The following is an 18,032-nucleotide window of genomic DNA, read 5'->3' on the forward strand; positions in this document are numbered from 1 at the left end:
GGTTACACCATCACGGGAAACTATTTGAAAGTGTACTTTACTTAGAGTGACACATTAAGGGAATCGCGTGAATGCTAAACTTCGCCCATCTGATTGCTCTAAGCAAAGTTAGAAACGCACAAAGAACTGCTTGCGGCGACTATTTGACCTAAGTCTACAACACTCATGTCTCTGTAATACTCTAGACTGCAAAATGAATCATGTTCAGCTGAGGCCAACAAGGTACCAGTCAGATAACACCGGTAACAGTGCTCACATCATGTTGGTGTGAGTCACAGGTCAGAGGTGAGGCTCTCAGTGGCTGAAATTGACCAATGAGTACAGCGTACCGTGGTTGCTCTTGGGGGATATCCATGTCGACTGCTGGCAGGAGGAACTCTCTGTCCGGTAAATCTGTGCCCGGGTCTTAAACAGGCCGAAGCGTGCTGCCAGCAAAAAGAAGTCCCGACGGAAATTGCGCGTGAAGAAGGCGTACAGGAAAGGGTTGGCGCATGAGTTGATTGGGTAGAAGAGAACGAGGAGGACCTTGGCATGGGAGATGGTGATGAGAGGGTGGTTGAGAGCGGCTGAGATGGCGAAAAAGGTAATGGGAGCCATGCAGAGGAAGTCGGTAAAGATGAGCACTGCCATGCGCTGAGCCACGCAGGTGTCAGCGTGGGCTGGCGGCGATGAGTGGTTGCGGACGGTCAGGTAGATGCTGAGGTAACAGCAGCACACGCAGAAGAAGGCCAGTACGTTGAGGAGGAGGAGAAACACCACATAGACCTGAGACTCGAGAGACATCACATCCATCGGCAGGCAGATACTAACCTGCAAGGCATGCAAACACACAAGCGGAGATATTCCAAAGGCCCAATACTGCAACAAATGCAGAAAAAAAGAAAAGAAATAAGAAACATTGTATTATCATAGATTGCACAACACTTAAGCTGTCCTGTTCTGTTCACTGTTCACGGGTCACATCGACCCAGGCCAAATGGCCCTGTGATGACCTGGCGGCCTGTCCAGGGTGTCTCCCCGCCTGCCGCCCAATGACTGCTGGGATAGGCTCCAGCATCCCGTCACCCCGAGAGCAGGATAAGCGGTTTGGATAGTGGATGGATGGATTGTAAAATTTCATCTCAGGAATTAAAAATAGTTGTTATTTAAAACAGGCCATTTTGATCCTAACAGAACACAAGGGATGACAAAGCTGACTCAGCCATCACAGAAGAGTCGACACATCCATGCTCCACCGCTGTTTCACACCCCCCCCCCCATCCAAAGTTTTATTGCTTTAAGATTCCCCCAGTGCTATGATGAGCTAAAATGTTGGACATCATATGCACATGGGTTGTTTTACAGCAAGTACCCCATTTCCCATCCGCTACAGTTATTACCCGATGTAACAGAAAATAGCCACATGTGGGAGCTGTGACATCTAGAGAGAAATAAAAGAAAACGTACGACTGAAGAGTGGGTGGAGTAGGATGTATGAAATGCCCACCTTGCTGTAGCTGCTGACCCCCACAGTGGGCAGCAGGGCGGCCAGGGAAGAGAAGAGCCAGCCTGTTGCCATGACAACGTAGGCGTGCCGCATGCGGAGTTTGCGGTCGAGGCGCATCGCATGCGTGATGGTGTGCCAGCGCTCCAGGGTGATGGCGGTCAACGTAAACACTGACAACTCACTGGCAAACACCTGTCAACGACACAGGCACACCAATGTGCACATTATGGGAAGCTGAGGGAAGGGGCTTCTCTCTGAATGAGCCATTTGTGAAATCCGCTTTGTGCATTATTCTGGCTTTCCTAAGAATCGCAATATGACGAGCACACGTCATCAGAGGATGCTGAATGGTAGCTGCTGATTGAAATTAAATGAACAATTTACAGCCCCCTGACTCCCAGGAGCTGTTTGTATTATAACAAATTGGTCCATACAGCATAACGTCCAGTCAACGTGGCGAATCGTTCATCTTGAACGGTGGTCAAACAGTGGTCAAACACCACTGCAGTTACCAGCATCTCTACAGGCGGCCATACATTTCCCAAAAGGTGTGATCCTCAGGACTGTAGCTTCAGATTATTATCTACAAATTAGCAACGTGACAGGCTGTTATTGAAGATTTGGATTGTATGATTCACTCTTTTTTAAATTTATATTCCCCCTCACCCCCCATTTTTTCCTCCCCAATTGTACACAGCCAACTACCCCACTCTTCCGATCTGTCCCGGTTGCTGCTCCACCCCCTCTGCCAATCCGGGGAGGGTTGCAGACTACCACATGCCTGCTCTGATACATGTGGAGTCGCCAGCCACTTCTTTTCACCTGACAGTGAGGAATTTCACCAGGGGGACGTAGGGCATGGGAGGATCACGCTACCCCCCCCCCAGTCCCCCCCCCCCCGAACAGGCGCCTCGACCGACCAGAGGAGGTGCTAGTGCAGCGACCAGGACACATACCCACATCCTGCTTCCCAACCGCAGACATGGCCAATTGTGTCTGTAGGGACGCCCGGCCAAGCTGGGGGTGGTAACACGGGTATTCGAACTGGTGATCCCCGTGTTGGTAGGCAACGGAATAGACTGCCACACTACCCGGACGCCTGTTGTTTTACCTTTTTGATGCGCCGCCTCCTTAAAAACTTCACCCACACTCATCAAACTATGTAGCGATCCCAACAAATTATATCTATCCAAAAAAGTTAGAGATATCTGCAAATGTGTTATGTATCCGCTTACATTTCCATTTGAATCTGCTTAAGTGCTTTTTAAGTGCTTTTACCATATATATTGTGCTGTCTGTTTTCTTTTTACAGAGAGTTCTTAACTGTTGATTGTAAATTGTAAATTGTATATTGCAAATTGGAATGCGTGTGTACCTGTTGTACTTTGTTGTTTGCACATTTCGGAGCTCGTATCTTTTTTAATTTCACTGCACTCGGGACTCGTACTTGTGTGTACGTGACAAATAAAACTCTTGAATCTTAAATCTTGAATTATTTTGCCGCTTCACCTTGTTGTTATATACATCGCAGAACAATTGTGGTGCACATAGCACCTTTACAGCTGCTTGCCACACATCCAAAACTGCAAACTAAATACATAGGCACATGCATATAGAGTCACACACACACACACACACACACACACACCGTAAAGAAGCCTGCAGCGCTGCAGCCCGGGCCTTTCTGCCAGTCAATGGCATAGTTGCTGTAGTGGCCCTGAGTGATTATGTCCACGGTCGCTATGACTAACAGGTAGATGCCCATGCAGAGGTCAGCAAACGCCAGGTGGCACATGAAGAAACGAGGTACAGTCAGCTTGGTGGGGCTACCTGGCAACAGAAACATCAGAAAGAGACTGAGTGCAGACATTGATTTATGTTTACATTTTCTGATTGAGCAGATGCTTTTATCCAAAGTGGCTTACAACGGAGACAGCAATTAGCGGATTAATTCAAACGTTGCCAACATAGAACGCTACACGGTAATCATATCATAGCCAAGAGTGCATGCAAGTCGAGTGACATTCACTGTAGGTGTGTCTTTCAGCATTAAGAGGAGGGGAACGGGGGACTCAAAGTGCAAAGTAGATTTACACGGCCACAAGTCAGGAAACAGTCAAATCAAGCTGCCAAGTGTAAGTGGAAAAAGGGCTCAATAGTAGTAGTTTTTAAGTAAGCACGGGTGCCATAATAACAGTAACAGCCAGAGCCAATTCAAATTCATAAGCTAAGTTTCACCAGAGACCATGTTAAGGATTGATGTGGGCCTTGAAGATGAAGGTTTTCAGGCCTTTCTTGAAGGAATTAAGTGAGCCAGTTGCTCTGATGGAGACTGAAGAGTTTGTTCCACCACTGCGGGTCCAGGTGAGAGAAAATTCTGAACCTAGAGCTAGTCACTTAAGTAGCTGTGACAGAAAGCCTACCAGAGTTAGAACAAAGAGGTCGAGCAGGGGCGTACGTGTCAATATGGGATGGTAGGCACGTTGGTGTAGTTCTTTGAATGCCAACAGCAGGGTTTTGAACTTTACATAGAAAACAACAGTGAGCCGGTGTAAGGACACAAAGAGAGGGCGGACACATGCACAGCGAGACAGTTTAAAAACCAAGCATCATTTGGGCTCTCTGCAGCAGTGAGATTGCACTGGCTTGGAGAACAGCAATAAGTGCATTGCAGAAGAAGTGCTAATTGTAAGAGAATTCCCGTGATTAGAATAATTCGAGTACTCCGACATACAACATCCACTGACATGCCCCAAGCTGGCCCAGGAATCAAACCTACAGGTGTTTAAAAGGACTCAAATCTTATATTGAAATCTAAAGATGCACAAAATATTGGTATGCTGCTGAGGATGGGAACGACACAATGTGAATTTCTGCTGTGCCGTTGATTTTTCCTTGAAGGGTTTGTTGAGGCACACACCTAACAAGACCAGAAGGACCAGAGCATTTCCCAGAATAGCAAGGATGGAGATGATCCAGATGAGGACCCGTAAGAAGGTGACGGCCATGATGTCCTCACAGGGGTTAAAGGCATCGGGAGTGGGGCTGCAGGTGATGGAGGGGGAGTTGTAGCAGTGCAACCTGTAGAAGTGACGATCACCCTGAGCCTCAGGGTGGTTGCACAGCCAGCTCTTCTGGGACCTAAAACAACAAGATAGCGTACAAGTATAAAATAGAAATTAACAAAGCAAGAAACACATAATCGCGCACAAATGCATTAGTGTATACAAAGTGTGCACACAAAACACACACATCTGAATGTGTACATGTACACAGAGACACACTGAACAAAGCTGACATCCAATGTGGCATTTTTTTAACTGATAGAGCATCTTTTACTTTTTCTACACTAATTCCTCCTCATGTCTTCATGATTGTACTCAACCTCCAACATCAGCTGCTGTTTGTACCAGTAGTCAGGAGTGGCTTTTTTTTTTTTGCATTTTCCCCCCTTTTTCTCCCCAATTATACCCGCCCAATTGCCCCACTCTTCCGAGCCGTCCCGGTCACTGCTCCACCCCATCTGCCGATCCCGGGGGAGGGCTGCAGACTACCACATGCTTCCTCTGATACATGTAGAGTCGCCAGCCGCTTCTTTTCACTTGACAGTGAGGCGTTTCACCAGGGGGACGTAGCGCCTGGGAGGATCACGCTATTCCCCCAGTTCCCCCTCCCCCTCAAAAAGAGGGGGAGGGGGCCAGAGGATGCACTAGTAATGTGACCAGGACACACCCACATCCGGCTTTCAACCCGCAGACACGGCCAATTGTGTCTGTAAGGACACCCGACCAAGCCAGAGGTAACTCGGGGATTCAAACCGCTGATCCCTGTGTTGGTAGGCAATGGAATAGCCCGCTACACTACCCAGACGCCCCAGGAGCGAAATTTGTTTTGACTGAGTCGTTTCACTGAAGGCTGCAAACACATAATCCAAATTATTGTTTGCAATACAAATTATTGCTTGAAATCATATAGATTAGAAAAATATCAAAACACAATCTGGGTTCATATAATTTCGCTTATTTCCATAGAATAGTAACATGTCACCGTTTCTGACAAAAGGTTTTCAAACTGATATCAAGTGAGTGGAGGTGGCCATGGACGATGCGGGTTTGCTGGTCATAAACCATTCACGAACCCACCTGGATCAAGTGTGTGCATTAAAAACATTGCTTAAAGGCCCCCGCCCCTTCTTAGAGGCTGTGGACGTGTGTGTGGTGAACAGCGTATCGGTGCCCGGCACACTTTGCCCCATCGCTCTCTACCCCCTCAGGCGAGTTCGGTTTGTTTGCGCCCACCTGTTCATCAACATATCGTGGAAGGCGCAGCAGTGTGAAGGGTAGGTGAGGTTCACTTTTTGTAGTTTGGTGAACAGCTGCGGAGGAGGCAACTCTTTAAGACTGAAGGCCGACTCTGCAATCAGTTTGTCGAGTCCGTCCATGATAGACATGGGCAGGGAGCTCACCGCTGTCTGGGAGACATCCCTGCAAACACAGAAGTACAAGCAAGGCTGATACGAAGAGGGCCTGAAAGGGGAGTTAATAACAAATACGGCCATGCAACCTGCCTCATTTTTGGGGAAAACCTGAGAAAATGACCATCCCACACAATGCCTCTTGCGAAATCTGAATGACTGGCCTGAAACATCGGTCTAGCGGTTTGTGTTTTTTAAACGGGCCAACTGTTCACTGTTGTCTCCCACATGATGAAGATTTAATAATAACTGATGAGGAGAATGGTGAGTAACATGGGCATGAGTTACTGTTGGTCATCAAGCTTACAATATCTCCAGCCCACTGGAGCCACGAAGGCGTTTGGATCAATGTGAGTAAGCTTTTGGTTGCCTTTCAATACCCTGAGCGAGAGAGAGAGAGAGAGAGAGAGAGAGAGAGAGGAGAGAGAGAGAGAGAGAGAGAGAGAGAGAGAGAGAGAGAGAGAGAGAGAGAGGAGAGAGGAGAGAGAGAGAGAGAGAGAGAGAGAGAGAGAGAGAGAGAGAGAGGAGAGAGAGAGAGAGAGAGGGAGTTAAAAAAGAAACTCAAAGAAAGAGTGTGTCAATGGACATTTTTGCCTCTTTGTGTTATTGTTTGCCGCTGACTCACAACATGTATATCTTGGTGCCATTGAAGGCGTCACTTTCCACCTCCCTGATGCCGTTTCCGACCATCCGTCTGTTGGTGATAAGACAAGCCAGGTTACAGTCATGCTGGCTTTAAACATAGCCGACCATAAAGTCACAGCTATGACGGCACAATGTGGGCTAACTTTGAGTTACTTAACTCTGATTTTGTCCAACCAGGAAACAAGTCTGTGCCTACAAAGACCGTCCATGTTCAGTTTTATTTCATTTCAAAAGGGAAATTGGAGTAATAGGGGTGAAAAAAAGCCATGCCGATTCAATTACATAGTATCTAGTTTCCAACAGCTTTTCTATTCTGTAGCTTATAGGAGAAAGATAGCAAGAAACAGGGGAGACAAACAAAGATAGAGGCTTTCGAGATAAACAGCAGAAGACGATCGGAGATAAAGAAAGAGGTTGGAGAGCATTCAATTACTCATAACACACATAGGGAAGAGCAGTCAGGGAGCTACGGGTATGTGTTTCCAGAAAATGATGAATGTCTTACATCGAGAGTATAGTTTGATTGCAGAGGGGCCCTCTGAAGGCATTGGCCGGGATTCTCTCTAGGAAGATGTTCGCTATCAGGGATCTAGGCATCACCGAAACACAAAAAGACAGACCTCAGTGTGTAAAGACTGTATTGTTTAAGCAAGGAAAAAACCCCCCATTAAAGACAGATGTTATTTTAAGAAAAAATTGGCAAAACACTTGCTATTTAAATGGGCTGACCCGGTGAAATGAAATTGGCTGGCCAGGTGGGTTGAAATGACATGTTAAAACCACTTTGGTCATGAAAGGTAGGTGTGGATAAAAAGAGAGGCGGACAGGTTAAACTGAAATTTGGGAAGCTCGTGACCAAAAAAAGACACTAACCGTGTTCCTAATATTCTGTATAATAGACATGTTAATGGTCAGTGCATGTTTTCATTCTAGATAATATTATGTTATTATTATGCATTTGGTCGTGTGTGTGTGTGTGTGTGTGTGTGTCCCTAGCTAATCTCGCAAACTACTGCACCTTTCAAGAGTAGGATAAATTACAGTCACAGGAAATCATCTCAGTTGCTACAATAAAACATTTCCCATGGCTGAGCTATGTTTTCTAACCATTGATTTATGAACGAAAGTCAATCAGCCGAGCAGCCATTCATCTTCATTCATTTTATATCATGAAAAACCATGATGATTAAACACAATTGAAGTTCTTTGAAATTATGATGGCCTGATCTCTGTAATTTGCATGTCAGAGTTGGTTGCATTCATGCGAGGTTCTGCCTAGCAGGCTGTGCATCCACAGACCGACAGGCAAAACATTTTATTGGGTAGATTTTTTTAGCTTGAGCATTACATATTAACAACTTTTCCCCCGCATATTTCTTGTTCAACCAACTTAGGAGCTGCGCGAAAGTCTTACAATGGCATGAAAAACACTATTTTTTCTGTCCGTGTGTGCATGTATCTGTCTGCTGCTAATCAGGGCCGCCCATAAGGCGGGGCTTTTCTGGGGCCCAGCTGCAAAGGGGGGCCCATGGAGGCCAACAACGATCATGTTTATCCCAAATATAAGCAATTATATGAGCAATGATAATGGCAATCCTTGCCATTGAGTGTGAACTGGCTAACAGTTATTTCACAGCTATTACCTTGAGAGAAAAAAACATGAGAAAAAATAACAGATACAGTTATTTTTTCTCATGGTAAAACTACAGAAGAGTTAGCAATCAAGTTAAGAAATGTTATGTTGAAGGTCACATCCTGGCTTAACCGATGTTGTCTGCAACTGAATGTGTCAACAACAGTTTGTATGTTTTTCTCAAAAGACAACAGCATAAATGTAGAGCAAGATATTCTCATCCAGGGAGAGAGACTTCAAGTTGTCTCAGAATACAAATACTTAGGAGTACACATAGATTCAAACCTCAGCTTCAAAACCCACATAAAAAGGGTCTGCAGTAAAGTAAAGTTTAGTTTGGCAAATTTCCGGTTTACCAGAGACTTCTTATCAACTGAGGCAGCAAAGATATACTTCCACTCTACAACATTAAAACCACTGGAATCATTATACAAACAAGCACTCAAAACCTTAGACAAGAAGCCATTCACTTCTCATCATTGCCATATTCTAAAAAAGCATAATCTACTTAGTTGGGAAAACCTCATCAAATACAAAAATGTCTGCCTAGCTTACAAGATCATGCATGGTTTAGCTCCTCCTCCTCTGTCCAGCTTCATGGACTTCAAATCTCCCACTAACAGAGCTACTAGAGGTGCAGCTAGAGGGGACTGCACAATCCCACTCAGGAGAACAGCATCTAGTCAGGCTGTCTTCTCCTTTAGAGCATCGCATCAATGGAACTCAGTACCACAATCAGTTAGAGTCTCCATCCTATTATTCTTTAAGTGTAATTTCAAGAAATGGCTTATTAAGAACCAGCAATGTCAACATTGATGCTATTCACACACATCTTTAACATGTTGTTTAACTGTATTGTATATTAGCTGTGTTGTATGTCTGCTTTTTTATATATATATATTATTTTCTATGTTATCTTTATTACCTTTTTCAACATTATTTGTATATTCTGTATATATTTTCTTGTTTGTTTGCTCTTGTTGTTCTTGTATTGTATATCGACTATTTTGTATGGTTTTTTTTGGTACTATTTTATTATCCTAGGATGCCTAACAACATCACGCAAAGGGACTGCCGACGGAAACTAGCCTATTAAGCTAACTCGGGTACATTTACATTTTTTTCGAATGCTGATTAATGTACATTGTCCCTTCCAAAATAAACGTTTTAAACAGACATTATAAAGGACTTTGCATCTGGTAAGACAATGAATATGACCGTATACGAATTTGCAATTTCTACTAAGAAATGTTTGGTGTATGTGTAGCAGATCTTTGCTGACCTTGGTGTGTTTAAATGTGTCAAAGAGTTCTATTATGGTATGTGTGTGTGTGTGTGTGTGTGTGTGTGTGTGTGTGTGTGTGTGTGTGCGCCTGTGCTTATGTATCCCCCGTTATTGAGTAAGTCCCTTTCAGTTTACCTATAGTATGTGTTTAGTAAGAGAGAGAGCATGCATATGCATTGACACGAGTAAAGCAGATTTTTTTTGGGGGGGGGCGGCATTCACTGGACCTTTTCAGGGGCCCAGCCATTTCTGTGGGCGGGCCTGCTGCTAATTTCGCATACTACTGGGCCTGTCAACCTAATCATTTTTGTGCACAGTTATCACTGTATGATGAAGGATCTCTCATGGTTGCGGTAGTTCAATACCTTTGAAAAACCTGTTTTATACCGCAATTGAGCGCTAACTCAGCTGGGTTTTCTCCCAAGTCTGAGCACCGGAGGAGGGGCGACATGCCTGGTGGAGAGTGCCCTCCTCTAGTGTTTTCAGTGAAGTAGCATGAGTATTTTTGGGCATTCAGTTTATGTCTGTGAATTTTCTCATTCATCCAGGTCATAGTCATTCAAAGGAATTGAATCAAGTCCAGTTGCACTTGATTTCACATTCGGTTTATGCGCATTTGACACGCTTTATGTTAAAGTGTACACGCATGTGTGGGTATGTGTGTATGTATTAGAGGAAGCACGTGAACTCGAGGGTGTGTGTGCATATACTATGGTTGCTTGCTTGTAAATAAGGAAGATGAGGAGGTTGACCTACAACATAAAGTTGACAGTGGAATTGACCCGGGTGAAGTCTGGAAAAACCTTCAGTCCAGTGTTGGAGATGTCCCTATGAGACACAAAATACCCCATAAAAGTCTGTACATTCACACCATGAACTTCACACAGCACTCACTCTTTGCAATTTTAATTCACCACATGAATGATAGCAAATCATCTCACTGACAAGATAAAGTGAAGAAAAAGGAGTGAAGACTAAAGTAGCAGTGCAGTACAACAGTTCAGTTTTCAAACTAAAGTTTTTTGTATATGCTGTTTAGCAATGAATTAAGAGGAACACATAGATAGATAGATAGATAGATAGATAGATAGATAGATAGATAGATAGATAGATAGATAGATAGATAGATAGATAGATAGATAGATAGATAGATAGATAGATAGATAGATAGATAGATAGATAGATCGAGCTTAGGTTTTTTATGAACTTGTCCTGTCATATCTTCTTGCAAGCCACAACTTTACTTCCTCTGCATTTGGCTGCTAATGTTAAAATGTAGGGTGGCATGGTAGCGCAGTGGTTAGCGCAGTCGCCTCACAGTAATAAGGTCCCTGGTTCGAGCCCCGGGGTAGTCCAACCTTGGGGGTCGTCCCGGGTCGTCCTGTGTGGAGTTTGCATGTTCTCCCTGTGTCTACGTGGGTTTCCTCCCACAGTTCAAAGACATGTAGGTCAGGTGAATCGGCCGTACTAAGTCGCCCCTAGGTATGAATGTGTGTGTGTGTGTATGTCGGCCCTGTGTGACAGTCTGGTAGCTTGTTCAGGGTGTTTCCCCACCTGCTGCCCAATGATTGCTAGGATAGACTCCAGCTTCCCTGAGAGCAGGATAAGCAGTTCGGAAAATGGATGGATGTTAAAATGTAAAACACTATTTGCTGTACCATTCCCCTAAGAAAACCCTCCCTGAAAGCAAACATTAAAACAAGCAATTGCAAGTTCATAATTTGGATATTCCAGGTTTAGCTACTGCCTAAAATGTGCCAGTGATAGAAGGTGTCAGAAAGGACATGTCCCCCCCTCCCTTTTCTCCTCAGTTGTATCCGGCCAATTACCGCACTCTTCCGAGCCGTCCCAGCCCACCCCCTCTGCCGATCCGGGGAGGGCTGCAACTACCACATGCCTCCTCCGATACATGTGGAGTCGCCAGCCACTTCTTTTCACCCGACAGTGAGGAGTTTCACCAGGGGGACGTAGCGCGTGGGAGGATCACACTATTCCCCCTAGTTACCCCCAGAACAGGCGCCCCGACCGACCAGAGGAGGCGCTAGTTCAGCGACCAGGAAACATACCCACATCCGACTTCCCCCCCTCAGACACGGCCGCGATATTATGAAACCTACATAGCCCTCGCCAAAATCCCGTACCCTGTCCCAAATCTCGCGAACGGACGCCGGATTTCCGCTGCGTTGCTAAGGAAACAATCAACTATCAACTCGGTGCGAAGCAAAGCTAACGTTAGCTACCTTCAATTTTGGTCGCCAAAGTTAGTAAATTTCTCCCCCTAGTGGCAAAATAATAATTAAAATGGCAGTCTTATGTGCTCTCCTCTGTTCATGATCCTCATTGCTCATTGAAACTTGAGTAGTTTCGATGTCTGATACTTCATTACTTTTACCCAAGTAGCCTATAGCTTTTCAGCAGGCCTTCTTTATACAACACTGTGCACTATACACTATAGGCCTAGGCTAATAGTAGAAAATGTAAACTTTCTGGTAAATGAAGTGAAAGACATGACTAGGATGTTTGTCTTATGATTTAAGTGTTTGCCCTGAAAACGAAATTAAGCAGGAAGTCTAGATTATTTTTGGTTTTGATTAAAAATAATCAAAATATTAAGTTACATAACTTATGAATCGTCTAAAAAGTGAACCATGGGGTTGAAATTATGATTGTGAGGGAAAGAATAGCCTTAAGTTGACTAACCTAACAATTTTAGGTTACAAGGTCTGCCTCTGCTCCTTGGATACGTTATTGGTATTATATTAATGTTGATTGTGGATAACTTAGACAGGTTAAATTGTGGGTGTACAGCGTTTCCTTGATGAGCGCTAACCCCATAACAACATATTTTCACGTTGCTACGGTAGCGCACACGTGACAAAGCCAGAAACGGGATTTTGGCGAGGCCTATGTAGGGTTCATAATATCGCGACACGGCCATGCTAGGTGCTAACATTACACGTCTGCATCGTACCTTCGTAACTGTGGATGTAGCTTGAAACGAAAAATTTGAAGCCCTTCACCTTTTTGGTAACTGACGTATGGCATGCTTCTTGGATAATGCGACGAACGTCGTTATCCGCGAGTTTGGGTAGCTCTTGAAGAGACTGAGTGAAAAATACCATTGCTTTGCTGTTGTCAGTTGTCCTTATCACTTCCAGCGCTGCCCGGAAATGATCGAGCTGAACGAGTCGGAATGCGGAAAAGAGTGTGCTTATAGTCCGTTGTATCTGGAGGCACGCCCGACCAAGCCGGAGATAACACGGGGATTCGAACCAGTGATCCACGTAGGCAAGGGAATAGACCGCTACCCTACCCGGACGCCCCAATGTTTTTTTATTTAATGTACTTGAGGTACGTACACATGCTGGGACAGGCATCACCCGTTGGCCTCCGCAGAGCGTCGGCCTCACCTCTAGCGGCTAGGCCGCTAGGCTACCCGGAAGCCCCTGGACATTTGTTAGCATGTAAAGCCTCAGGATTGTAAACTGAAAAACTCACACCACGATCACTGTGAGAACTGTTTGTTTCCCCAGGAGATATTCGAAATGCAAGAGAAAATGCATTAAATCTCATTGCGGCGTCATCAAACACTTGTTATCTGGGAGACATACGGACGATAACGAGAGTAGATACCTCATTTTGGGCTAAGACTTTTTTTCTCTGCACTCCGGTCATGCCCGGACAGACTAAAAGCATCATGGGATTAACTCATCGTCACACACTCCCTATGGTGTCAGAGCATTTGCAGGTACTCACAGGGTCTGCAGCTTCGTAAGGTTCACGAATGCATTTGGATGGATCACAGTCAGGCTCGGGGCCCGAGTTATCATTCTGAAACAACAGCCAACGATGTTACAACTGCATGGTAAAGTCACATACATGCAAACGCAAACACACACATACACACACACGCGCACACACACGCGTGTGGTATTGACTATTGGTTTACCCACCAACACCGCCTTCCTGTCAGTATATAAACACACACACACACACACACACACACACACACACACACACACACACATTTCATGAAGCATGGTGTTTTCTGATACTTAAAATGAAGTGTGTTATGGTAATAAAACTACTACTACTACTACTTCCTCTAACGCTACTAACACCAATAATAATGACGCCGTTCTGTTGATACTTACATGCTATCAAGATTGGGGAGACAGTAGAATGCGTACTCGCCAATCTCCTCCAATGCAGTATTCTCTCTCACAATACTAAGATGGAGAGATCAGGGGAGATAATTGCCACATAATTGGAAAGAAGGTAGGCGAGATTTCCCTCTAATATCACCACCGTACCACCCTCTCTCCTGTTTGGGTGATCCATGCCCTCAGCATTTTGGAGTTCATCTCGTTCCTTATCCAAGACAAAGCACACACACACACACACACACACACACACATACCTCGCTCTCTCTCTCTCTGTCTATGAATATTTATATATATATATATATACATATATATATACACACACACAACAAAAAATCTCAGACACACACGTCTGCCCTTGCACACATGTATTCACACCCATTTATGGATTGATTTAGCAACAAATACAACAGTCACACACATACATACATGCACTGCAATATACAAACATGCGCACGCACAGTTACACACACATGCATGCACACACACCTAACAAGCACGCATACACAAGTAACAAACCACAAGGTATGCACATGCATAATTGCACTCAAATGCATGGCTGTGCAAGCGCGCGCGCGCACACACACACACACACATAATGACTACGAGCTCGGGGAGTTCAGCGAAGGCAGATTTGTCGATCTTGTGTAGCGCTCCATTGTGTGATATGAGACTAAAACAGGAGACATTAGAGAAAGGGTGGGTGAAGTGTGTGTGTGTGTGTGTGTGTGTGTGTGTGTGTGTCGGGGGGGGGGTAAAAGGAGGTCAGGTGGAGGGTTTCAGCTCAGGTCATAGACAATTGAAGCAGTTTCGACACTTTGCACACTTAAACAACCCCCACCATCAACCCACCCATCCATCCATCCATCCATCCATCCAACACACACACACACACACACACACACACACAAATCCACCCACAATCCACTCCCTCATTCTCTCTGTTTAGGCGGTCTGTTTTTCTCAGTATTTGGACCTCATCCACTCATCATGTTCCATATCAAAGACTAAACATTCACACAGGCGCAAACGCACCGACACAGACACACACAGAGACACACAGAGACACACAGAGACACACAGAGACACACACACACACACACACACACACACACACACACACACACACACACACACACACACACACACACACATAAAACACACACGTACACACACACACACACACACACACAGACTTACATTTTCTTGAGCTGCTGCAGGTTGGTCAAGGCGCCCCCGGGAATCTCATCGAGCTGTGTCTCCTGAAGTTCCCTGTCAAGGCAGGAACGGCCAAAAACCCGTAATAAATAACAGCACAAGTTATAAATTTGATTAGAGATAAGGACACTGTCTAGAGCGGAAAGCCAGTTGGTCAAAATGAAAAACAGAACAGCGTAATCAAAGAATCTGACAAAGTGGTGTCCGACTAGACAGTTTCTCCCATCACAGTGATCACCACATGTTTCTCTTCTTATGTGGACCAGGCCGCAGCTTGAATGAATACACTTTAATATTACAGCTTGATGCTCGAGGGATTTTTTTTTTTTTACGCAGGAAGCAAATGATGTGTATACAGTGCCTATACAGTTTTCCAAGATTATTCTGACTCTGGCGCTGCGTTTCATAACCGAAACGATCTGTGGAGTCTTGGAAAAAGTCCTCCCAATGGTCTCCGAGCCTTGACCTATAATTAGAACAGAACAGAGCCGAACACACACGATGCCAGATGTTCAGCCTGCTCCAACTCTGACCCGAGGATGCGCCGTTCTTTCACTGTACCTTGTGTGTGTGTGTGTGTGTGTATGTGTGTGTATGTATATAAAATGTGTGTGTGTGTGTGTGTGTGTGTGTGTGTGTGTGTGTGCTTGCAAGTTAAAACACACACATGCACACACTTGCACACACAAGAACACACGCGTGCGTGCACACACACACACACACATACACACACACACAGCACACACTAGCTCCTCTGCCCATCTGTGGTTCTGGCCTTGAGATTCCTTCCAAATGTTTCAACTGCTAAAACCCAAAACAACAAGGCTCTGTTTACTCCCAACTGGCTATTACCCCCCCCCCCCGGATCGAGTTATCTCCGTGACACCATGTCAGTGGCACCTTCACAGAGAATGCACCTTGGAGCAGCACCTCCTCTGGCACGGCTTGAGGGGGGGACGCCGCCATGACCGAGTCTCCTCAAAGTCAAATAACCGACCCTCTCCCCTCCTGCATAAAGCCCCTCAACGATAGGTTTTTTTTTTTTTCCTGAGGTCACGGGGAGCCGGCGCTCAGTTCAGAAGCACATGAGCTCAGCAAAGACTCCCCCCGTGTAGACGAAAGGTAGACGAAATCAACCGAGGTCCGTTTATGCACCAGCTAATGGACGGTGAACAAAGAGCAGCGGCGCTAATCAACGGTAAACACACATCCCCGCATTGCTTCTCTCTGATAAGTAAGGGAATCACTGGTGCTCGCATAAAGTGAAGCGATCGGCCAAGAAATGAGATATAATTGCCACCTGCACCCCCCACCGCACCCCCATACTCCAAAGCACTGCAGGAATTTCCCCAAACATTCTGCTTGGGCGTGAAATACAACTGTAAAAATGTCCTGCTTCTGCTCATTTCTCTTTTCGTTCCACTTAACCACTATCTTGTGACGATGCAATGGATATGTAAAGAGAGGTGTGTTTATCTGTGTGTGTGTGTGTGTGTGTGTGTGTGTGTGTGTGTGTGTGTGTGTATACTCACAGGTAGACTGTGTTGTTGGGTATGTTAGAGGGGATCTTTGTGACCCTGCTGCCTTGACAGATACAGGTGCGCTGGATATTGTTGGCCAAACATGACCCAACCGCATGGGTCACCTTCTCCTCGGCTCTGGCCACGGAGGCCACCGCCTCTAGCACGATGGTCATCAGCATCATCGTCATCATCATCGCCGTCCTCCTCATCATTATCCCAGTCTGCTACCTCCGCGCTGCCTTGTCTTCTACCTCTGTGCTGCGTTGGGACCGGGGTCGTGGTTCACCCCCGAGGGGCCCCCTCCCTGTTTCTCTCTGTCTCGCGATCCACTTCTCTCTCCCTCTCTCTCTCCTCTACTTACTTTTAGTTTTCCTTGTTTTTTTCGAGGTTTCGCATCTATCCTCCGACCCTATTCTCCACTTTGGTACTTCCTTGAATGCACGCAAGCCCTCCGCCGGAGCTCCACTTCTCATTTCCTTCGTTTGTTTGCTATCAAGTGAGGGAGAAGACAGACATTGCTTCTTCCTGCTGTGTAATTACGGCCGAGGAGGCGTGTGTAATGCTAAGAGGGTGTAAGAGATAGGACGCCTCTCTGTTGGATAGTTTGTGTGTGTGTGTGTGTGTGTGTGTGTGTGTGTGTGTGTGTGTGTGTGTGTGTGAGTGTGTACCTCTTTGCAGGTTCACCTTCTTCTGCCCAAATCCCATCTCCTAGCAGCATTGTGTTGTTGTACATGGGCGAGATACGAGCTAAAAGGGGACCCACACAACTTCTGGCTCCTTTCCTAAGCGTTTGTATCACAGAGATATGATTTGTACGAGCTTTATACTTTACCTTTATATCTAATTCTCATTAAATTTCAGCTTAGTTTTAATTAGTCTCCAAGGCACAGTTTGGCCTGGTTTAATCTCCTCCCACAGACTACAGAACACAAGGCGGCTTTTAAGTTTCTTTTTTTAGTATGATGCTCAAGTTTTAAGGTCAAGTAGAGCAAGCTTGAATTAGCTACTTCATATTTCTTACGGCGGCTGGCAACTCCGCATGTATCAGAGGGAGTGTGAGGTGGTCTGCGCCCCCCCCCCGGATCGGCGGGGGCGGGGGAAGAGGGGTGGAGTGAAGGCCGTGGGGGGGGGGGGGCTCGGCGGGGTGGGGTGGTTGGCCAGTTGGAGTTGGGGAGAAAAAGGGGGGAAATCCCCCTTGGTTGATAGGCAACAGAATAGACCGCTATGCTACCCAGATGCCCATTCTCTATGATTTCATATATATATATGAAACAGGCTTGTACTGTCTCATATAGAATTTACTTGACTCACTAGATTTTATATATATATGATAGCCTGGTGGCCTGTCCAGGATGTCTCCTCACCTGCTGCCCTGGGACTGCTGGAATGCTCCAGCATCCCCGGGACCCTGAGAGCAGGATAAGTGGTTCAGATAATGGATGGATGGATATATATAGATAGCTAGATAGATATTCTGCAGCACGGTGGCGCAGTGGTTAGCGTGGTCGCATTACAGCAAGAAGGTCCTGGGTTTGAGCCCCAGGGTAGTCCAACCTTGGGGGTCGTCCAGGGTCATCCTCTATGTGGAGTTTGCATGTTCTCCCC

At 45.7% G+C, this 18,032-nt stretch overlaps 1 protein-coding gene across 1 annotated transcript; it reads right to left on the reverse strand.

Moving 5' to 3' along the window:
- Window positions 1-279: 279 nt before the first annotated feature.
- fshr (follicle stimulating hormone receptor) lies at window positions 280-16,621 on the reverse strand. The gene is given in 13 exon segments (XM_056296738.1): window positions 280-810; window positions 1,487-1,678; window positions 3,135-3,316; window positions 4,407-4,627; window positions 5,785-5,996; window positions 6,293-6,341; window positions 6,586-6,654; window positions 7,111-7,194; window positions 10,280-10,351; window positions 13,280-13,354; window positions 13,678-13,752; window positions 14,887-14,958; window positions 16,437-16,621. Coding segments are annotated over 13 exon segments (2,019 nt in total).
- Window positions 16,622-18,032: the final 1,411 nt, after the last annotated feature.

This window comes from Lampris incognitus, chromosome 17 (genome assembly GCF_029633865.1).
Source record: "Lampris incognitus isolate fLamInc1 chromosome 17, fLamInc1.hap2, whole genome shotgun sequence".
NCBI classification, from domain to species: Eukaryota; Metazoa; Chordata; class Actinopteri; order Lampriformes; family Lampridae; genus Lampris; species Lampris incognitus.